The sequence below is a fragment of the Gorilla gorilla genome, chromosome 16 (assembly GCF_029281585.2).
Source record: "Gorilla gorilla gorilla isolate KB3781 chromosome 16, NHGRI_mGorGor1-v2.1_pri, whole genome shotgun sequence".
NCBI classification, from domain to species: Eukaryota; Metazoa; Chordata; class Mammalia; order Primates; family Hominidae; genus Gorilla; species Gorilla gorilla.
In genome coordinates, this window is record NC_073240.2 from 43,112,329 (window position 1) to 43,136,229 (window position 23,901).

General features: G+C 40.8%; 1 protein-coding gene and 1 pseudogene across 12 annotated transcripts in view; both read left to right on the forward strand.

Annotated features, from left to right (window-relative positions):
- Window positions 1–23,901, forward strand: part of LOC101139167 (neutral alpha-glucosidase C) — a 139,049-nt gene that overhangs the window by 24,744 nt on the left and 90,404 nt on the right. For all 12 annotated transcript variants that reach the window (XR_010131168.1, XR_010131171.1, XR_010131170.1 and 9 more), the window contains 4 exons: window positions 8,651–8,717; window positions 10,329–10,425; window positions 12,391–12,571; window positions 12,801–12,954. Coding sequence is in view for 7 of the 12 variants with exons in the window: in XM_055363484.2 (XP_055219459.2) it covers window positions 8,651–8,717; window positions 10,329–10,425; window positions 12,391–12,571; window positions 12,801–12,954 (499 nt within the window). In the remaining 5 variants the exon portion in view is untranslated. The remainder of the gene's footprint in view (window positions 1–8,650; window positions 8,718–10,328; window positions 10,426–12,390; window positions 12,572–12,800; window positions 12,955–23,901) is intronic.
- Window positions 13,008–23,896, forward strand: LOC129527187 (BCL2/adenovirus E1B 19 kDa protein-interacting protein 3-like; annotated as a pseudogene).

The window sequence follows — 23,901 nt, forward strand, 5'->3', positions numbered from 1 at the left end:
CAAGGAGAATCAGCCTTGAATAAAACAAATCCCAAACATGTTCTCGTGGAAATTAGAATCTATTGGGAAAGATAGACATTGAGTAAGTAATTACAAGCGTGAGGAGTGTTACAAAATGGTGCTGTAGGAGAATACAAGAGACCTGGCCAAGATGAGGGTCAGGAAAGGCCTTCTGAGGGAAATAATGTTAAAGCCGAAACTGATGTATACACAAGTCAAAAAGTTGTATATACACAAGTCAAAAAGTTGGGAAAAGAATGTTCCAGGTAGAGGGAACTGCATATTCAAAGATGTGGAGGTAGGATGGAGCATATTCCATTTGAAGAAATGGAATATGTATGCAATATATATTTATTTCATCTGGAGAAAGGAAAGCAAAGGGGAGGGTGGTATGTAACGAGGCTAGAAAGACACGCAGGGCAGTGCTGTGGAAAGATTTGTAATAATTATTTTATCTAACAATTATTTGTTAAGTACCTCCTATATCCCAGGCACTGTTCATGGAATTGGTGAGACATCATTGAAAAATATAAGTCCCCCATTTATCATGGAGCTTACCTTCTGCCAAGCCATGTTAACCTTTCTGAGTTTCTCCTAAGAGCAAAGGAAAACTCTGGAACGGTTCTAAGTAGCAGAGATGCATGGTCTTATTTCTATTTTTAAAAGATTATTTTGTTGAATTGTGAAGAATGGACACTCCAGAAATCTTCTCTCTCTTCATCCCCAATCACATGTATCTTCAATAGAGCACTTTTCACAATATTGATTCTTCCTATCCGTGAGGATGGAATGTTTTATCATTTGTGTTCTCGCTTATTTCCTTGAGCCGTGGTTTGTAGTTCTCCTTGAAGAGGCCCTTCACATCCCTTGTTAGCTGTATTCCTAGGTATTTTATTCCCTTTGTAGCAATCGTGAATGGGAGTTCATTCATGATTTGGCTCTCTGATTGTCTAGTGTGGATGTAAAGGCATGCTTGTGATTTTTGCACATTGATTTTGTGTCCTCAGACTTTGCTGAAGTTGCTTATCAGTTTAAGGATTTTTTGGGGGTTGAGATGATGGGGTTTTCTAAATATAAAATCATGTCGTCTACAAACAGAGACAATTTGACTTCCTCTCTTCCTATTTGAATACTCTTTATTTCTTCCTCTTGCCTGATTGCCTTGGCCAGAACTTCCAGTTACTATGTTGAATAGGAGTGGTGAGAGAGGACATCCTTGTCTTGTGCCGGTTTTCAAAGGGAATGCTTCCAGCTTTTGCCCATTCAGTGTGATATTGGCTGTGGGTTCGTCATAAGTAGCTCTTATTATTTTGAGATATGTTCCATTAATATGTAGTTTATTGAGAGTTTTTAACATGAAGGATGTTGAATTTTATCAAAGGCCTTTTCCGCATCTATTGAGATAATCATGTGGTTTTTGTGTTTGGTTCTGTTTATGTGATGGATTACGTTTATTGATTTGCATATGTTGAACCAGCCTTGCCCCAGAGATGAAGCTGACTTGATCGTGGTGGATAAATTTTTTGATGTGCTGCTGGATTCGGTTTGCCAATATTTTATTGAGGATTTTCACATTGATATTTATCAGGGATATTGGCCTGAAGTTTTCTTACTGCCCAAAATAATTTATAGATTCAATGCTATTCCCATCAAACTACCATTGACATTCTTCACAGAATTAGAAACAACTACCTTAAATTTCATATGGAATCAAGGAAGATCCCGTATAGCCAAGACAGTCCTAAGCAATAAGAACAGATCTGGAGGCATCACATTACCTGACTTCAAGCTATACTACAAGGCTACAGTAACCAAAACAGCATGGTACTGGTACCAAAACAGACATATAGAGCAGTGGAACAGAACAGAGACCTCAGAAATAACCAAATAACACCACACATCTACAACCATCTGATCTTCGAGAAACCTGACAAAAACAAGCAATGTGGAAAGGATCTCCTATTCAATAAATGGTGCTGGGAGAACTGGCTAGCCATATGCAGAAAACTGAAACTGGATCCCTTCCATATACCTTATACAAAAATTAACTCAAGATGAATTAAAGACTTAAATGTAAAACCCAAAACCATAAAAACCCTAGAAGAAAACCTAGACAATACCATTCAGGACATAGGCTTGGGCAAAGACTTCATGATGAAAGCGCCAAAAGCAAATGCAATAAAAACCAAAATTGACAAATGGGATCTAATTAAACTAAAGAGCTTCTGCACAGCAAAAGAAACGATCATCAGAGTAAACAGGCAACCTACAGAATGGGTGAAAATTTTTGCAATCTACCCTAAGTGCTAATATCCAGAATTTACAAGGAACCTAAGCAAATTTACAATTAAAAAACAACCCCATCAAAACATAGGCAAAGGATATGAACAGACACTTCTCAAAAGAAGACATTTATGTGGCCAACAAACATGAAAAAAAGCTCAACATCACTGATCATCAGAGAAATGCAAATCAAAACCACAATGAGATACCATCTCACACCAGTCAGAATGATGATTATTAAAAAGTCAAAAAACAATAGATGCTGGCGAGGCTCTGGAGAAATAGGAATGCTTTTACACTCTTGGTGGAAATGTAAATTAGTCCATTGTGGAAGATGGTATAGTGATTCCACAAGGGTCTAGAACCAGAAATACCATTTAGCCCAGCAGTCCCATTACTTGGTATATACCCAAAGGAATATAAATCATTCTACTATAAAGACACATGCACATGTATGTTTATTGCAGCACTATTTACAATAGCAAAGACATGGAACCAACCCAAGTGCCCATCAGTGATAGACTGGATAAAGAAAATATGGGACTGGGTGTGTGGCTCATGCCTGTAATCCCAGCACTTTGGGAGGCCGAGGCAGGTGGATCACCTGAGTTTGGGGGTTCAAGACCTGCCTGACCAACATGGAGAAACCCTGTCTCTACTAAAAATACAAAATTAGCTGGGCGTGGTAGCGCATGCCTGTAATCCCAGCTACTAGGGAGGCTGAAGCAGGAGAATCACATGAACCTGGGAGGTGGAGGTTGCAGTGAGCCAAGATGATGCCATTGCACTCCAGCCTGGGCAACAAGAGCGAAACTCCATCTCAAAAAAAAAAAAAAGAAAGAAAGAAAGAAAATGTGGTATGCTGTGGCTGGCAAGATGGCTGAATAGGAACAGCTCTGGCCTGCAGCTGCCAGCAAGATCAACACAGAAGGCAGATGATTTCTGACTTTCCAACTGAAGTGCCTGACTCATCTCATTGGGACTGGTTAGAGAGTGGGTGCAGCCCACGGAGGGCGAGCCGAAGCAGGGTGGGGCATTGCCTCACCCGGGAAGCACAAGGGATCAGGGAACTCCCTCCCTTAGCCAAGGGAAACCATGAGAGACTGCGCTGTGAGGAATGGTGCATTCTGGCCCAGATACTACACTTCTCCCATGGTCTTGGTAACCCACAGACCAGGAGATTCCCTCAGGTGCCTACACCACCAGGGCTGCACAAAACTGGGCGGCTGTTTGGGCAGACACCGAGCTAGCTGCAGGGGTTTTTTTTTTTTTTCATACCCCAGTGGCACCTGGAACACCAGCGAGACAGAACTCTTCACTCCCCTGGAAAGGGGGCTGAAGCCAGGGAGCCAAGTGGTCTAGCTCAGCGGATCCCACCCCCACAGAACCCAGCAAGCTAAGATCCACTGACTTGAAATTCTCACTGCCACCACAGCAGTCTGAAGTTAACCTGGGATGCTCAAGCTTGGTGGGACGAGCGGCATCTGCCATCACTGAGGCTTGAGTAGGCAGTTTTCCCCTCATAGTCTAAACAGAGGCACCTGGAATTTTGAACTGGGTGGAGCCCACCACAGTTTTGCAAAGCTGCTGTAGCCAGACTGCCTCTCTAGATTCCTCCTCCCTGGGCAGGGCATCTCTGAAAGAAAGGCAGCAGCCCCAATCAGGGGCTTATAGATAAAACTCCCATCTCCCTGGGACAGAGCACCTGGGGGAAGGGACAACTGTGGGTGCAGCTTCAGCAGACTTAAACATTCGTGCCTGCCGGCTCTGAAGAGAGCAGCAGGTCTCCCAGCACAGTGCTCGAGCTCTGCTAAGGGACAGACTGCCTCCTCAAGTGGATCCCTGACCCCCATGCCTCCTGACTGGGAGACACCTCCCAGCAGGGGTTGACAGACACCTCATACAGGAGAGCTCCGGCTGGCATCTTGTGGGTGCCCCTCTGGGACGAAGCTTCCAGAGGAAGGAACAGGCAGCAATCTTTGCTGTTCTGCAGCCTCTGCTGGTAATACTCAGTCAAACAGTGTCTGGAATGGACCTCCAGCAAACTTCAGCAGACCTGCAGCAGAGGGGCCTGACTGTTAGAACGAAAACTAACAAACGGAAAGGAATAGCATCAACATCAACAAAAAGGACGTCCACACAAAAACCCTATCCGAAGGTCACCAACATCAAAGAGCAAAGGTAGATAAATCCATGAAGGTGAGGAAAAACCAGCGCAAAAGGCTGAAAATTCCAAACACCAGAACGCCTCTTCTCCTCCAAAGGATCACAGCTTCTCACCAGCCAGTGAACAAAATTGGACGGAGAATGAGTTTGACAAATTGACAGAAAGTAGGCTTCAGAAGGTGGGTAATAACAAACTCCTCCAAGCTAAAGGAGCATGTTCTAACCCAATGCAAGGAAGCTAAGAACCTTGAAAAAAGGTTAGAGGAATTGCTAACTAGAATAACCAGTTTAGAGAAGAACATAAATGATCTGATGGAGCTGAAAAACACAGCATGAGAACTTCATGAGGCATGCACAAGTATCAATAGCCAAATTGATCAAGTGGAAGAAAGGATATCAGAGATTAAAGATCAACTTAATGGAATAAAGAGTGAAGACAAGATTAGAGAAAAAAAAATCAAAAGGAATGAACAAAGCCTCCAAGATATATGGGACTATGTGAAAAGGCCAAACCTACCTTTGATTGATACACCTGAAAGTGACAGGGAGAATGGAACCAAGTTGGAAAACACTCTTCAGGATATTATCCAGGAGAACTTCCCCAACATGGTAAGACGGACCAACTTTCAAATTCAGGAAATACAGAGAACACCACAAAGATACTACTCCTCAAGAGGAGCAATCCCAAGACAATCATCAGCCTGACCAAAGTTGAAATGAAGGAAAAAAATGTTAAGGGCAGCCATAGAGAAAAGTCAGGTTACCCACAAAGGGAAGCCCATCAGACTAACACCGGATCTCTCTGCAGAAGCCCTACAAGCCAGAAGAGAGTGGGGCCAATATTCAACATTCTTAAAGAAAATAATTTTCAATCCAGAATTTCATATCCAGCCAAACTAAGCTTCATAAGCAAAGGAGAAAGAAAATCCTTTACAGACAAGCAAATGCTGAGAGATTTTGTCACCACCAGGCCTGCCTTGCAAGAGCTCCTGAAGGAAGCACTAAATATGGAAAGGAAAAATCAGTCCTAGCCACTGCAAAAACATACCAAATTGTAAAGACCATCGACACAATGAAGAAACTACATTAACTAATGGGCAAAATAACCAGCTAGTATCATAATGACAGGATCAAATTCACACATAACAATATTAACCTTAAATGTAAACGGGCTAAATACCCCAATTAAAAGACATAGACTGGCAAATTGGATAAAGAGTCAAGACCCACCAGTGTGCTGTGTTCAGGAGACCCATCTCACGTGCAGAGACACCCATAGGCTCAAAATAAAGGGAGAGAGGAATATTTACCAAGCAAAAAAAAAAAAAAAAAAAAAAAAAAAAAGCAGGGGTTGAAATCTTAATCTCTGATAAAACAGACTTTAAATCAACAAAGATCAAAAGAGACAAAAAAGGGCGTTACATAATAGTAAAGGGATCAATGCAACAAGAAGAGCTAACTATCCTAAATATATATGCACCCAATACAGGAGCACCCAGATTCATAAAGCAAGTTCTTAGAGACCTACAAAGAGACTTAGACTTCCACACAATAATAGTGGGAGACTTTAACACCCCATTGTCAATATTAGACAGATTAACGAGACAGAAAATTAACAAGGATACTCAGGACTTGAACTCAGCACTGGACCAAGCAGACCTAATAAACATCTGCAGAACTCTCCACCGTAAATCAATAGAATGTACATTCTTCTCAGCACCACATCGCACTTACTCTAAAATTGACCACGTAATTGGAAGTAAAACACTCCTCAGCAAATGGAAAATAACGGAAATCATAACAAACAGTCTTTCAGACCACAGTGCAATCAAATTGGAACTCAGGATTAAGAAACCTCACTCAAAACTGCACAACTACATGGAAACTGAACAACCTGCTCCTGAATGACTACTGGGTAAATGACGAAATGAAGGCAGAAATAAATAAGTTCTTTGAAACCAATGAGAACAAAAACGCAATGTACCAGAATCTCTGGGACACAGCCAAAGCAGTGTTTAGAGGGAAGTTTGTAGCACTAAATGCCCATGGAATACAACTTACAAGGGATGTAAAGGACCTCTTCAAGGAGAACTACAAACCACTGCTTAAGGAAATAAGAGAGGACACAAACAAATGGAAACATTCCATGCTCATGGATAGTAAGAATCAATATTGTGAAAACAGCCGTACTGCCCAAAGTGATTTATAGATTCAATGCTATCCCCATCAAGCTACCATTGACTTTCTTTACAAAATTAGAAAAAACTACTTTAAATTTCACATGGAACCAAAAAAGAGTCCATATAGCCAAGACAATCCTAAGCAGAAAGAACAAAGCTGGAGGTATCACTCTACCTGACTTCAAATTATACTACAAGGATACAGTAACCAAAACAGCGTGGTACTGGTACCAAAACAGATATGTAGACCAATGGAACAGAACAGAGGCCTCAGAAATAATGCCACACATCTACAACCACCTGATCTTTGACAACCTGACAAAAGCAATGGGGAAAGGATTCCCTATTTAATAAATGGTGCTGGGAAAACTGTCTAGCCATGTGCAGAAAACTGAAACTGGACCCCTTCCTTACACCTTATACAAAAATTAACTCAAGATGAATTAAAGACTTAAACATAAGATCTAAAACCTTAAAAACCCTAGAAGAAAACCTAGGCAATACCATTCAGGACATAGGCAATGGGCAAAGACTTCATGACTAAAACATCAAAAGCAATAGCAACAAAAGCCAAAATTGACAAATGGGATCTGATTAAACTAAAGAGCTTCTGCACAGCAAAAGAAACTATCATCAGAGTGAACAAGCAACCTACAGAATGGGAGAAAATTTTTGCAATCTGTCCATCTGATAAAGGGCTAATATCCAGAATCTACAAGGAACTTAAAATTACAAGAAAAAAACAACCCCATCAAAAAGTGGACAAAGGTTATGAACAGACACTTCTCAAAAGAAGACATTTATGTGGCCAACAAACAAAAAAAGCTCATCATCACTGGTCATTAGAGAAATGCAAATCAAAACCACAATGAGATACCATCTCACACCAGTTAGAATGGCAGTGATTAAAAAGTCAGGAAACAACAGATGCTGGAGAGGATGTGGAGAAATATGAATGCTTTTACACTGTTGGTGGGAGTGTAAATTAGTTCAACCATTGTGGAAGACTGTGGTGATTCCTCAAGGATCTAGAACCAGAAATACCATCGGATCCAGCCATCCCATTACTGGGTATATTTCTAAAGAATTATAAATCATTCTATAAAGACACATTCACACATATGTTTATTGCAGCACTGTTCACATTAGCAAAAACTTGGAACCAACTCAGATGCCTATCAGTGATAGACTGGATAAAGAAAATGTGGCACATACACACCATGAAATACTATGCAGCCATAAAAAAGGATGAGTTCATGTCCTTTGCAGAGACATGGATGAAGGTAGAAACCATCATTCTCAGTAAACTAACACAGGAACAGAAAACCAAACACCACATGTTCTCACTCATAAGTGGGAGTTGAACAATGAGAACACATGGACACAGGGAGGGGAACATCACACACCGGGGTCTGTTGGGGGATGGGGGGCTAGGGGAGAGATAGCATTAGGAGTAATACCTAATGTAGATGATGGGTTGATGGGTGCAGCAAACCACCATGTCTATTTTTTTTTTTTTTTTGAGACAGTCTCACTGTGTCGCCCAGGCTGGAGTGCAGTGGTGTGATACTGGCTCACTGCAACCTCCGCCTCCCAGGTTCAAGCAATTCTTTTGCCTCAGCCTCCTGAGTAGCTGGGACTACAGGTGCCAGCCACCATACCCGGCTAATTTTTGTATTTTTAGTAGTTCAATAGTTGCACAGCAATGTGAATGTACTTAAAGCCACTGAACCTGAACTTTATACTTGAAAATAGTTAAAATGGTAAATTTTATGTTGTGTATATTTTACCACAATAAAAAACATATTTATGTCAGCTATGGCCCATAAAGATTATTATTGACATGTATATAGAACACAGATTTGATTTGTTAAAGGTACTGACGTCACACACTGGTCTTCTAAAAGATGAACTCACTTTCTCAGTCTTTTAAAAAAATAATCCAAATAAAATGAGCTATTGTGGTAAACACATTTGTTGCAATTTGTAACCTCAGTTTGCTCCCTTTTTTGTACCAACAGGAAAATCAAGAAGATCTGGGCCTGTGGGAAGAGAAATTTGGAAAATTTGTGGATATCAAAGCTAATGGTAAAATTGAAACTGGTATAGTATTAAAACAGATCATTCCAAAAATGGCTACATAATTCTATCAAAAAGCCCCTTGATCTCTGGCACCTAAAACAGGTGACTTTAACAGAAGAACAGAAATCCCAGATCAGATTTGCTATCCTTCAGTAATGCATTGCATCAGAGAAATAGCAATTATTTGCCTTTTGTAGGAAGTGTAAAAGCAATATAGGCCACACGGAGCTTATGATCTCATACAGGGGCATGGGTCAGCACACTGCTTGCACTGTTCATTAGATAAGACAGCTACAAATTCCACATTAAATTTTCATGAGAGTGAAGTGATGAGAAACCCAAGTTCTAGAGCCCCTCTGTTGCAACATTTCAAGCCAATGGTTCTCAACCTTTTCTAGGCCTCCGCATCATTCGCATGGGTATCACATGCCCATCTGTCACATTTCTCACCAGGCTTAGTGATGGAATTGGGGTAGAGGGGCGAGTTTGTCTCTTTAGGAGATATCTTTCAGGTACTTGGGGCTTATGCAGTTAGAAAAATACTCACTTTCCTCTTTCCTCCTCCCTATTCTGTAGAATAACAAACCGTTTCTAACACCTTTAAAATTCGCATTCTAGCCATCATTATCTATAGCATAGTATAATGATGAGGGCTGACAGAATGCCCCAAATTAAAAGTGGAGGCATGGGTTCTCAGGCCCTCCTTTCTGTAACATCATCATCTTTTTATCTTTTTATTTTTTTTGAGGCAGGTTCTCACTCTGTCACCCAGGCTGGAGTGCAGTGGCATGATCATGGCTTACTGCACCCTTGAACTCCTGGCCTCGAGTGATGCAACTGCCTCAGCCTCCCAAAGTGCTGGGATTACAGGCATGAGCCACCATACCCGGCCATGTCATAATCTTTTTCACCTTCTCTGTAGCATCCCTTTTCCACAAGCTCCTACAAATAAGGACCATTTGATGTCAAATACTTTAACCTAAGCATAAATTAAAGTCCACGTTATACCTCCTAGTCATTTGCATTTTTCCCATAGCTCTAAAATAATTGTTAAAGACTTTGTCTTTGGTTAGAGGAAATTTATATAAGCACAGACGAGGAGTATTTTGAGGAACCAGTTATGGCCCTCCTGGTGCCCTTGACATTTGCATTCCCTGTAGGTAGTCACAGACGAGGCTGGCAGTAAGAATGATCAGGCACAAGACAATCAGTCATTTCATCTAGTGTAGACTGAAAGTGCACAATATCCTTTGCTTCCTAAAGCAAAGAAATATGTGATAAGGAAAATTTCGATTAGGAAAAAATCTAAAACTTTGTAATCATGTTTTATATAGAGACAAGAGATTTACTGTGAAGAGGACACAGAGAGCTTCATCACACAGCTAAGGCAACAGAACTAATACATGACCAGAACTTTGCCTTACACATTTTTGTATCCCCACAGCACCTGAATATAATATTTCACAGAGGGTCAGTACACAGCATTTGCTAACTGATCTAGGTGAGCCCAGGTCTCTCAGCCTCTAGTCTAGTCATTTCTCTGCACTCAGAATTAACTGAATCTCCTTAAGTGAGTGTTCTTTTCAGAAACAAAACTCAGTATCCTGGTCTCTACAGGCCCTTCTTCTATTGGTTTGGATTTCTCCTTGCATGGATTTGAGCATCTTTATGGGATCCCACAACATGCAGAATCACACCAACTTAAAAATACTGGGTAAGTGAAAACAAGAATTCTTATGGGAGGCTCTGGTTTCTGTATTGAGATGATCTGAAAACATTTGTGAGCTGTCTGAGCCAGTGCTAATATGTGCCAGGCCTTTTCCTCCTTTATATTGCTTGTGGATCTTAAGAACCCTCCTTGAATGATCACTCAGAGCAGTGGTTTTCCTTTTTTTTTTTTGAGACGGAGTCTTGCTCTGTCGCCCAGGCTGGAGTGTAGTGGCACAATCTTGGCTCACTGCAAGCTCCACCTCCCGGGTTCAAGAGATTCTCCTGCCTCAGCCTCCTGAGTAGCTGAGACTACAGGCACCTGTCACCACACCTGGCTAATTTATTTTGTATTTTTAGTAGAGACGGTTTCACCATGTTGGCCAGGCTGGTCTTGAACTCCTGACCTTGTGATTCACCCACCTCAGCATCCCAAAGTGCTGGTATTACAGCAGTGAGCCACCGTGCCTGGCCGGTTTTCCAGTTTTATTTATTTTTTTAATGGTAAAATTAGATAACTGTAAAAACTTTAATACTGAACCTAGAAATATAGAGGAAGTAAAATTATGGAGCTGCTGTGATCAGAGTAGAGGGAAGATCTTTATCCCTGGGTTTCACTTTTACCTCTCAAGGCCTTTTGTGGAGCCCTGGGAGAATATATTGTGAAAAATCACTGACCCAGAAAAAGGCTTTTACGAAAATGGGAGAGTGAGCCAGAGAATGGAAAAATGTGGTATCTCATATCACCTTTAGTTTCCTCAGGGATATCATGTCAGGCTAACACTATTGACAAATAGATGCCCGAGGCATCAGACTAAGAGGAAACAAAACCAAAGAGAAACAGAGTCTGATAAGATTGCCAGGTTCAGGTGCTGTTTACTTTCAGGTAGGCACAGTGACAAGTCCAGCAGAAACTGTGCTGCTCTCACACTGATTTGAGCTCTGTGCTCCCAACCCCAATTCATTTCCCCATCTTCCCCTGCTAAGCACTGTGGAAGCCTGTTGGACACAATTTTTTTTTTTTTTTTTTGAGACAGAGTCTCGCACTGTTGCCCAGGCTGGAGTGCGGTGGCGTGATCTCGGCTCACTGCAACCTCTGCCTCCCGGGTTCAAGCGATTCTCCTGCCTCAGACTCCCTAGTAGCTGAGACTACAGGTGTGCGCCACTACGCCCAGCTAATTTTTGTATTTTTAATAGCGTCGGGCTTTCACAGTGTTGGGGATGGTCTCGATCTCTTGACCTCATGATCCACCTGCTTTGGCCTCCCAAAATGCTGGGATTACAGGCGTGAGCCACTGGCACCCAGCCTGGACACAATTCTTTTAACTGCAGAGAAATACTCACAAAATTCATCAGTGGATATTTGCTGTGTGCTTGCTATTGTGGAGTATTCATAGGAGAGAGTCCTCCACTCAAAGGATATTTAGGCCAGGCACAGTGGCTCACACTTGTAATCCCAGCACTTTGGGAGGCCGAGGTGGGTAGATCACTTGAGGTCAGGAGTTTGAGACCAGCCTGGCCAACATGGTGAAACCGCATCTCTACCAAAAAATACAAAAATTAACTGGGTGTAGTGGCACGCACCTGTATTCCCCACTACTTGGGAGGCTGAGGTGGGAGAACTGCTGAACCTGGAAGGTAGAGTTTGCAGTGAGCCAAGATCGCGCCACTGCACTCCAGCCTAGGTGACAGAGTGAGACCCTATCTGGAAAAAAGAAAAAGGAGATATTTAGAAAAGATGTCTAAGATGTGATTGTATGTGCTAATGTCACAGGAAGTGGTGCCAAAGGAGTCAAGGGAAGAGGACCACATTCACCTAAGTTGGGTCAGGAAATCTTTAGGGAAGTGGCAAGAGTTGAGCCTTCAAAGATGCATGGGACCTAAATGTTTTCAGAGAAGAGTAGAGCTGTTCTATTTATTAATATTAATAATATATTTGTGATGGTAATTGATGGTAATCTTTGTGTTTCAGTGATGGAGATGCTTACCGTCTTTATAACCTGGATGTCTATGGATACCAAATATATGATAAAATGGGCATTTATGGTTCAGTACCTTATCTCCTGGCCCACAAACTGGGCAGAACTATAGGTATTTTCTGGCTGAATGCCTCGGAAACACTGGTGGAGATCAATACAGAGCCTGCAGTAGAGGTGAGCTATTTATCATGGCTACATGTCATACTTAAAGAAGAAACAAAACCACTGCAGTGGAGTTATAGCTCTTATCTTTGTAGTGGCACTTCTCTGCCAACAAAAGCTTTACAGTGTAATCAGTGAATATCAGTAGTATCTACTAAAGGATCAGACTGTTACTTATATGTGGCTGGATGTTGCAGGTTAGAGGGAAATTTCTCAAATTTTTATTCCATTCTTTTTCCAGTACACACTGACCCAGATGGGCCCAGTTGCTGCTAAACAAAAGGTGAGATCTCGCACTCATGTGCACTGGATGTCAGAGAGTGGCATCATTGATGTTTTTCTGCTGACAGGACCTACACCTTCTGATGTCTTCAAACAGTACTCACACCTTACAGGTATTTGCACGAAGAAGTGCCAGTTTCTTGTTCTGTTATATATCCAATGTCCCATGTGTCATCACGGTAAGTTAATATTTGTTGTATACTATGTAGAGTTTATAACTTACCCAAGCATTTTAATTAGCAAGCATTTCTGTTCCCATCCTCATCCCATTCAGTTCAGTAAAACATTGCACTGGGTCTAGAATGCTCTACTGTCTAATTCGTCATACTTGCCATCTGCTTTCCTTGAAGCTTTTAGCCTCTGGGCTATCTCTACCTTTATCTCAGATGACCAGTATCCCAACTTCAACTTTTCTATGTTTTCTTCTCCATTAAAATATGCAACTGGCTTTAGCATTAGAGCATTTTATTTTAAAAGAATGCAAGCTTTTCTCTAAGATCAGAAACAAGACAAGGCATTGCATTTTCACCACTATTATTCAACATTGTACTGGAATTTCTAGCCAGAGAAATTAGGCAAGAAAAATAAATAAAAGATATCAAAATTGGAAAAGAATAAATAAGATTATAGGAGATGATATGATCCTATATATAGAAAATCCCAAAGAATCCACAAAAAAATTACTAGAGGTAGTAAATTCAGCAAAGTTGCAGGGTACAAGATCAATATATTAATCCACTCTCGCACTGCTATGAAGAAATACCTGAAACTGGGCAATTTATAAAGAAAATAAGTTTAATTGGCTCATGGTCCTGCAGGCTGTACAGGAAACATGGCTGGGGAGGCCTCAGGAAACTTAACAATTATGATGGAAGGCAAAGGGGAAGCAGGCACATCTTACCTGGTCGGAGCAGGAGGAATAAAGAGAGGGAGGAGGTGCCACACACTTTTAAACAACCAGATCTTGTGAGAAATCACTATCACAAGAACAGCAAGGGAGAAATCCGCCTCCATGATCCAGTCATCTCCCACCAGGCTCCTCTTCCAACATTGGGGATTACAATTTGACATGAGATTTGGGTGGGAACACAAATCCAAACCATATCAATCAATAACGAAAAAAAAAATTAGTTCTGTTTCTATATACCCACAATGAACAATCCAAAAAAATTTAAGAAAACAGTTCCATTTACAATAATATCCAAAAGAATAAAATACCTAGGAATACACTTAGCAAAGGAGGTGAAAGACTTGTACACTGAAAACTATAAAACATTCCTGATAGAAATTAAAGAATGCCTAAATAAATGGAAAGACATCCCATGTTCATAGGTTAGAAGGCAATGTTAAGATGGCAGTAATACAGAAAGTGATTCACAGATTCACTGCAATCCCTATCAAATTTCCAATGGCTTCTTTTGCAGAAATGGAAAAGCTGATCTTCCATAGAATTGCACAGGGACCTGAATAGCCAAAACAATCCTTAAAAAGAGAAACAAAGTTGAAAAATTTATACTTCTTATATGATTTGGCTTTTTCCCCACCCAAATCTCATCATGAATTCCCGTGTTGTGGGAGAGACCCGGTGGGAGGTAATTGAATCATGGGGGCAGATCTTTCTTGTACTGTTCTCGTGATAGTGAATGAGTCTCATGAGATGTGATGGTTATAAAAAGGGGAGTTTCCCTGCACAAGCACCCTCTTTGCCTGCTGCTATTCACAGAAGATGTGACATGCTTCTCCTTGCCTTCGGCCACAATTGTGAGGCTTACCCAGACATGTAGAACTGTAAGTTCTACAATTAAACTTCTTTCTTTTGTAGATTGCCCAGTCTTGGGTATGTCTTAAGCAGAGTGAAAATCGAATACAACTTCTCAATTTCAAACTTACTTCAAAGCTATGGCAATCAAAAGAACATGCCACTGCCCAGGCACGGTGGCCCATGCCTATAATCCCGCACTTTGGGAGGCTGAGGTGGGTGGATCACTTGAGGTCAGGAGTTGAGACCAGCCTGACCAACATGGCGAAAACCTGTCTCTACTAAAAATACAAAATTTGGCCAGGCATGGTGGTGGGCACCTGTAATCCCAGCTACTCGGGAGGCTGAGGCAGAAGAATCGATTGAACCCACAAGGCGAGGTGGAGGTTGCAGTGAGCCAAGATCATGCCACTGCACTCCAGCCTGGGTGACAAAGCAAGACTCCGTCTCAAAAAAAAAAAAAAAGAACATGCTACTGGAATAAGGATAGACATATAGACCAGTGAAATAGAATTGAGAATCTAGAAGTAAACCCATACGCTTATGGCCACCCAAAACACTGGGATTACAGGCACAAGCCACAGTGCTTTGTCCATGTCACCATTATAATTTCAATAAAGGTTCATGACCATTCGATGAAGAAGAAATAGTCTCTTGAGCATATGGTGTGAGACAGTTGGATATCTACTTGCAAAAGAATGAAGTTGGACTCCTATATTCAAAAATATGTTATATGTGTATCATATACAAAAAACTAACTCAAAATGGTTCAACTATATAAGAGCTAAAACCATAAGACTCTCAGAAGAAAACGGGTATATCTTCATGAACTTGGATTTGGCAGTGGATTCTTAGATATGACAACAAAATCGTGAGCAACAATGACAACAAACACATGTTAGAATTCACTAACATTAAAAACTTTTGTGCATCAAAGAACATAAAGTGAAAAAGCAACCTACAGAATGGGAGAAAATGTTTGCAGATTGTATATCTGATATGGGCCTCTTATCCAGAATACATGAAGAACTTTCTACAACTGAGCAACAAAAAGACAGGCTGAGCACTAGGCCCATATCCCTCATGCTCGTCTGCCACTGAGGGTGCATGCAGCCCCTAGACCACAACCAAACAGTGACCCAGACTGCTACAGCCACCTTCTGGCACCATATCACAGAGCAGGGACCCCAGGCTGTAGGGAAAGAGCTTGCAGGGCTCCTGGATAGAACTGCACTTTAGCAATGATAGGAAGAGGAACAGTGCTCCAACATCAGTTTCTGTTTATAATGGTGACATGGGCTCATCACAGTGGCTCACGCCTGTAATCCCAGTGCTTTGGGAAGCCTCCAAAGTGCTTCCTTGAATTCAAGTAATCCTCTGCCTTGCTTCCCAGAGAAAGGCTGCAGTGAGCAATGTTCATGCTGCTGCTCTCCCGCCTAGGCAACAGAGTGAGACCCTATCTCTAAAAACAACAACAACAACAACAACAAAATTAATATAATAGTGACATGGAAAAAATACAGCTGGATGCTTAAAATGAATTTGGACAGAGTAGCTCCAAAAGTTCTGTGACAGCCTACCTCTTTCACAGACATTGGAGAAAAATAGCTCTCAGTCTGAGGAAGATACTGAGAAAAGGAAAGAAGTTGAAAGCATCTTGAAGAAAAACTCAGATTGGATATGGGATTGGACAAGTTGGCCAGAAAATATTCCCCACAAGGAGTTCCTCTTTAAAGCACCTGAAGCACGTAGCTACCCAGCATGGAATTTAAAGCCTGATGAGGAAAGGGGGCATTTTCTCAGCAGAATTTCCAAAGGGTTTTGCTGCCGTCTCATCTGGTGGCCATGGGATTGGGGATCTATATTGGAAGGCATCTGACAACTTCTACCAGCACCTTTTGATGAATAATTTGAATCCAGCTTTGTGCGTATAGTGGGGATTTCTATCTGAGCTTGTGACACAGCTAACTCAGGAGCTGTTATGGTCCTTGGGTGGCTGTTTCACTTGTTTTTATTTGTTCTGTAAATAGTGCTTTCCTAATTTAGTAAAATGAAAGAATAGACACTAAAATCACACTGACCTATACTTATACCTATAGAATCAGTTAATAAGGGTGTCAGACTGATTAATATCTACTGTAACAATTTGGCAGTGAGTTTTCTTTGGATATTAGTATAAATATGTAAGTATCGTTTTAATATATTAGTCATGATATAGTATTTTAAAAATTATCTGTAACCTGAATTCTGTTAAAACACTTTATATTCCAAAAGAATGAATGACAGTGATATTAAAATCACTACATTAAAGGGTTTGCCCAGAATAAATATTGTGGCCTTACTTACACTACTGTGGAAAATATTATGTTTAATTTAAATAAATGCAGGTTGTCTACTAAGACTACACTTAACTATGCTAATTGTTCTTAATAAATAGAAAACAAGTTACAGCTACAAATGCCACCATACACTTCATACACCAGATTGTTCTCACTTTTGCAGCATAAGGACTTCAACCTCCAACTATTAGGTAATCAACTTGGATAATGTGTCTGTCAAAGGCACGTGCTCAGTATCTTTTCCTCTTTATCACTCTGGATTGCTGAATTTAATCCTATCCTTTGTGCTCAACTTTTTTGTGCTGTTAAAATCAGCTTTATCCTAAGCATATCTGTATGTACTTTAAAAGATTGGAAATGGAAAAAAATAAATATTTGCCATATCCTTTAAAAAAAGAAAAGAAGCCATACTTTAAAAGACTAGAAATGGAAAATAAATAAATAAATCTTTACCAAGTTCTTAAATAACAAAAAGATAAACAACCCAATTCTAAAATGAGCAAAGGATTTAAAGAGATAGTTCTCCAAAGAAGATAAATAAATGAACAACAAACACATGAAAATATGCTCAGCATTGTTAGTCATTAGGAAAATGCAAATCAAAACCACAGTAAAATATGACTTCACACCCACTAGGATGGCTAAATCCAAAAAAATGGAAAAGCATAAGTGTGTACGAGGATGCAGAGAAATTGGAACATTGCTGGTGGAAATGTAAAATGGTTCAGCCATTGCAGAAAAGTTTGGCATTTCCTCAAAAAGTTAAACATAGAATTACCATATGACTCTGTGTGATGGTTAATTTTATGTGTCAATTTGACTAGGTCGTGGTACCCAGGTATTCAAACACCAGTCTAGATGTCTCTGTGAAAGTATTTTTTAATGAGATTAACATTTAAGTCAGTAGACTTTGAGGAAAGCAGATTACTCTCCATAATGAGAGTGGGTCTCATCCAGTAGTTGAAGGCCTTGGAGAAAAAGACTAAGGTCCCTGGGGAAAACAGAATGTCTCCAGCCTGCCTTCAGGCTCAAGCTGCAACATCAACTCTTCCCTGGTTTTCTAGTATGCCAGTATCTCCTGCAAAACTCAGACTTGCCAGCCCCTACAATCACACGAGCCAGTTACTTTAAATAAATAAGTATTTGTATCTCTCTCTGTGTATGTATGCATATTTATAAATATATAAATATATTCAATATAAATCCTATTAATTCTGTTTCTCTGAAAAACCCTGTGTTCTCTGAAGAACCCTAACTGATACACCCAGCAATTCTACTCCTAGATATATGCACAAGGGAATTGAAAGCAGGGACTCAACAGATACATGTATGCCAATGATCACTGTAGCATTATTCACGAGTGTAGGGTCCAGCCCTACGGGGCTTAGTGGGTGTTGTCCCCATGTGCGGAGATGAGAGATTGTAAGAAATAAAGACACAAGACAAAGAGATAAAGAGAAAACAGCTGGGCCCGGGGGACCACTACCACCAAGACGCGGAGACTGGTAGTGGCCCTGAATGGCTGGGCGCGCTGATATTTATTGCATACAAGACAAGGGGGCAGGGTAAGGAAGGTGAGTCGTCCAAGTGATTGATAAGGTCAAGCAAGTCACGTGATCATGGGACGGGGGCCCTTCCCTTTTAGGTAGCCGATGCAGAGAGGGAAGGCAGCATTTTCTTCTATGCGTTTTCTTCTATGCACTTGTAAGAAAGATCAAAGACTTTAAGACTTTCACTATTTCTTCTACCGCTATCTACTGTGAACTTCAAAGAGGAACATGAAAGTAGACAAGGAACGTGACCATTGAAGCACAGCACCACAGGGAGGAGTTTAAGCCTCCAGATGACTGCGGGCAGGCCTGGATAATATCCAGCCTCCCACAGGAAGCTGGTGGAGCAGAGTGTTCCCTAACTCCTCCAAGGAAAGGAGACTCACTTTCACTATCTGCTAAGTAACGGGGCCTTCCCAGGCACTGGTGTTACCGCTTGACCAAGGAGCCCTCAAGCAGCCCTTATGCGGGCGTGACAGAGGGCTCACCTCTTGCCTTCTAGGTCACTTCTCACAATGTCCCTTGAGTACCTGACCCCTATACCCGCTGGTTATTCTAGGTTATATTAGTAATGCAACAAAAAGTAATATTAAAAGCTAATGATTAAATAATGTTTACGCTAATGATTGATAATTGTCCATGATCATCTCTATATCTAATTTGTGTTATAACTATTCTTTATTCTAACTATTTTCTTTATTATACTGCTACAGTTTGTGCCTTCAGTCTCTTGCCTCGGCACCTGGGTAATCCTTCGCCCACACATGATAGCCAAAAGGTAGAAACAATCCAAGTGCACATCAAAGATGAACACATAAACAAAATGTGGTATATACATGTAACAGAATATTATTCAGCTATAAAAAGAAATGAAGTTCTGATACATGCTGCAACATGGGTGAACCTTGAAAATATGGAAAATGAAATAAGACAGACACGAAAGGACAAGTATTATATAATCCACTTATATGAACTAGCTGTGATATGCAAATTTGTCAAGACAGAGATGAGAGGGGGCTGAGAGGTGTGAGTGATAGGGAGTTACTGCTTAATGATTACAGAGTTTCTGCTTGGGGTGATGTAAAGGTTTTAGAAATAGTGGTAATGCTTGTACTACATGGTGAATGTAATTAATGCCATTGAATTGGACACTTGGAAATGGTTAAAATGGCAAATTTTACTATATATATTTTAACACAATTTTTAAGAATCAATAATGTAATATGCCATAAAAACCCTCATTAAATTGTGCATTTTAGATGGGTGAATTGCATGGTACATGAATTCAGTAAAGCTGTTAAAAACAAAAGTATTGCAGCATCATTTCTGCTGCATTCAGTTGTTAAAAGCAAGCTAAGTCTAGCCCATGTTCAGTTCCAGTTGTGATGGGAGGAATGACAATTTATGGATATGGACACCCATGCAGGAATAAGTGCTATCAAAGCCCACCTGCAGCTACATTCAACATTGTTATTAGTGAGAATGCTGGTTTATGATAAAGCACTTCCAAAATACTGGATCTCCCACAAAGACAGTAAAGATTATTTGTTGACTCCTGCTGAGGGTTTAGCTCAATCATATACCATACCCTCCTCCGTCTCCCATCCAATCTAGTTATATCACAATTTTTGGTTAAATCAATATTCAATGTTACATTTTTCACATGCTCAAGGGTGTCTGATACTTTATCCAGTCTACTTCTTTCCCTGGAGACTTTCTTCCCTACCAGAGCTCTTCATCTTCCTCCTCCCATCTGGACCATTGTTCTCTAGGTTCCCTGCACAGCTTTCATCTCAAAACTTACCTTTGCTGTTTTCTGGTGTTGTATCCCTCGTTTCTTCAGTTCCCTGTTTTTCTCTTTTCTGGTTTATTCCCTTGCTGTGTTTATTTGTTTGTAGCATCTTCTGGTAGTTTCCTAAGAACGTTTGCATTGGAGGTACTCTTTTTGCTTCCTTGCCGGTATGAAACCATCTTTTTTCCTACCTTTACCCTTGACTGATAATTTGCCTGGCAAGACTGAATATTCTTTCCCTCAGAATTTGAAGGCATTTCTTTTACTGTCTTCTACCTTCTTGCTCCAAAACCATTCTTAATTCTATTCCTTTGTTCCTCTGTATATAATCTATCTTTTCTCTCTGAAATATCTTCTCTTTATCACTAACATTCCAAATTTCCAGTATTCTGAAATTTTGTAATAAAATCTCTTGATGGAGATCTTTTGTTTGTTTGTTTGAGTCAGGGTTTTGCTCTGTGCCCAGGTTGGAGTGCAGTGGTGTGATCATGGTTCACTGCAGCCTCAAGCTCCTGGGCTCAAGCGATCATCACACCTCAGAATCCTGAGTAGATGGGACTTAACAGGCATGTGCCACCATGCCCAACTAATTTTTTCATTTTTTGTATAGGCAGGGTCTCCCTAGGTTACCCAGGCTGGTTTTAAAACCCTAGGCTCAAGGGATCCTCCCACCTCAGCTTCCCAAAGTGCTTTACAGGGATTACAGGTGTGAGCCACCGTGCCTGGCCCTAGGTCTTTTAAAATAATTATTGTTCTGGATGTTAGATGTGGACCCCTTCAATCCTGAGAATTGTGTCCTTCAGTTCTGAGAAACTGTTTTGTATTATTCCTTAGATTAATTTTTCCCTTCCTTTTTTTCTTTCTACTCTACGGATTTTATAATCTCCTTTTCCTTTTTTGCCTAGTTTTTGAGCAATTTTCTCAATTTTATCTTCTAGGCTTTCCATTTATGCTATCATGTTTCTGCTTTCAAGGAGCTCTTTCTTATCCTCTGATGGTTCCTTGGTTTTTGTTTTCATTTTATGCAAAGCAATGGCAAAACATTTATTATCCTGAAATGTGTACATCCTATTTTTTTCAAGTAGCAAATTTGCTGGTAACATAATTTATTTAACCTGTTTCAGTCAGACAAACTCATGATCAATGCTGCTCTGTATAATTTCAAGTCTGATGAGCCTCTTAAGTTTTTTGTTTTTTTGTTTTTAAACAAAAAACACTCTGTTGCCCAGGCTGGAGTGCAGTGGCGTGACCATGGCTCACTGCAGCCTCTAGCTCCTGGGCTCAAGCGATTCTTCTGCTTTAGCCTCCTGAGTAGCTGGGACTGTGGGCATGCGCTACATGCCCAGCTAATTCTTTTTATTTATTTATTTTAATTTTTTTGTTGAGATGGGGTCTTGCTGTGTTGCCCAGGTTAGTCTTGAACTCCTGGTCTCAAGCAATCCTCCTGCTTTAGCCTTCCAAAGCACTGAGATCTTCTAAGTATTTTTACCCCACTTCTAAATCTTGATGAGGAATTCAAAATAGCACACCACGTTAAATGACATTTAGTGTTTTATAAATTGTATACAGGTTGAGTATTCCATGCTTGGGACTCTAGAGTGTTTCAGTTTTGGGATTATTTTGAATATTTTCATTAAACTTACTGGTTGAGCATCCCAATCTGAAAATCCAAAGCCCAAAATGCTCCAATGAGCATTTCCTTTGAGTGTCATGTTGGTGTTCAAAAAGTTTCAGATTTTAGAAGCCAGATGTGGTGGCTCATGACTGTAATCCCAGCACTTTGGGGAGCCAAGATGGGCGATCACCCAAGGTCAGGAGTTTGAGACCAGCTTGGTCAACATGGTGAAACCCTCTCTCTACTAAAAGTACAAAAATTAGCTGGGCATGGTGGCATGCACCTGTAGTCCCAGCTACTCGGGAGGCTGAGGCAGGAAAATCGCTTGAACCCAGAGGCGGAGGTTGCAGTGAGCTGAGATCGTGCCACTGCACTCCAGCCTGGGCGACAGCTAAACTCCATCTTAAAAATAAATTAATTAATTAATTTTAAAAAAAGTTTCAGATTTTAAAGTATTTCAGATTTTGGATTTTCAAATTAGGGATACTCAACCTACACTTGTTTTATGCTATCCTAGTCTTGTTTAAGGGTATAATACCTTATTTCATCTCTCTAGAGATACTAATGATAATGTTTTGATATTTACTTTGGTTCCTTGCATTGTTCCTGTTTTCTTGGAGATCCTTTTCTGTTTCCTTATTTGAGTCACTGTCTCTGATTTTGGAGACTTTGCTCAAATGTGAGTTTTGAGACAGAGTCTCACTCTGTTGCCCAGGCTGGAGTACAGTGGTGCAATCTCGGCTCACTGCAACCTCCACCTCCTGGGTTCAAGCAATTCTCCTGCCTCAGCCTCCCAAGTAGTGGGGACTACAGGTGCCCGCCACCACACCTGGATAATTTTTGTATTTTTAGTAGAGACGGGGTTTCACCATGTTGGCCAGGCTGGTCTCGAACTCCTGACTTCAAGTGATCCACCCACCCTGGCCTCCCAAAGTGCTGGGATTACAGGTGTGAGCCACCACACCTGCCTCCATTCATATTTCATGGTGAGGCTCTGTGTGCCTAGATGAGGCTTGCACTCTAGTTTTGGGAGTGGGCATGTCTACTGGTGTTTGGGAGCAGGGTGAGCTCTTCTGTCAATAGCCTCCTCAATACCACTCTGGGGAGAGCTTCCCTGGCTTTGGCCAACAGTTACCACCCTGCTCCTGCCTGCCACCTGCCAAATTTTTGTTGAAATTACTCCACTCCCATTCTCTTTGTTTTTGTGGCTTTCTTCCTTTTTTCTTTTCTTTACTCAGATTTTAGTGTGACTTTAGGAGGGGAAGGAGATACATGCAAGTGGTTGACCAGAAGTCCTTCACGTTATCAGTAAACATTTTGATAATAATTTACTGAAACTTCTTCCCAACTTCAGTTTCTTTACCTTCAAGTGAGTCCCAATACTGCACCCTGACTTAATTTTTCTAAAATATAGGTCTGCTAAGATTACATCTTGCCAGACTTTTGATGGCTTCTCATAAGACAAGATTCAGAATTCCTAACCTCAATTACAGGGCCCTTGACAATCTGATCCTATTTAGTTTCATCTTCTACTGGTCTCTCTCACAGTGATACCCTTGAATATTTATTTTTCTGTAAGCCTGTCATGTACTTCCCTGCCTCTGTGTTTTTTCTATTCCCTGTGCCCGGAATGCTCTATCTATTCTTCCTATCTGGTATATTCCTATTTAGTCTACAAGGTCCAAACCAGGTTTTATCTCGTCTGTGAAGCCTTTCAAGACCCTATACTTCACCACAGGCAGAATTTATTAACCTCTCTGTGTTCTGGTAGCACTAAACTGATGCTTAACCTGGCAGTTATACCTCAGGGCAGAGCACTTTATTTACACTCCTGCCTCATTAGCCAGGTTGTCACTTCCTTAAAGGCAAGGACTGTGCTTTCTTCTCCTTGATATTCTAAGCATGAGTTCAGTACTGAATACTCTGTAGACATTCAGGAAATGTTTATCAAATGAATAATGGTCATTGCCATGGCAGTTGACTCAGTTGTCATCTCCCTCTTTTA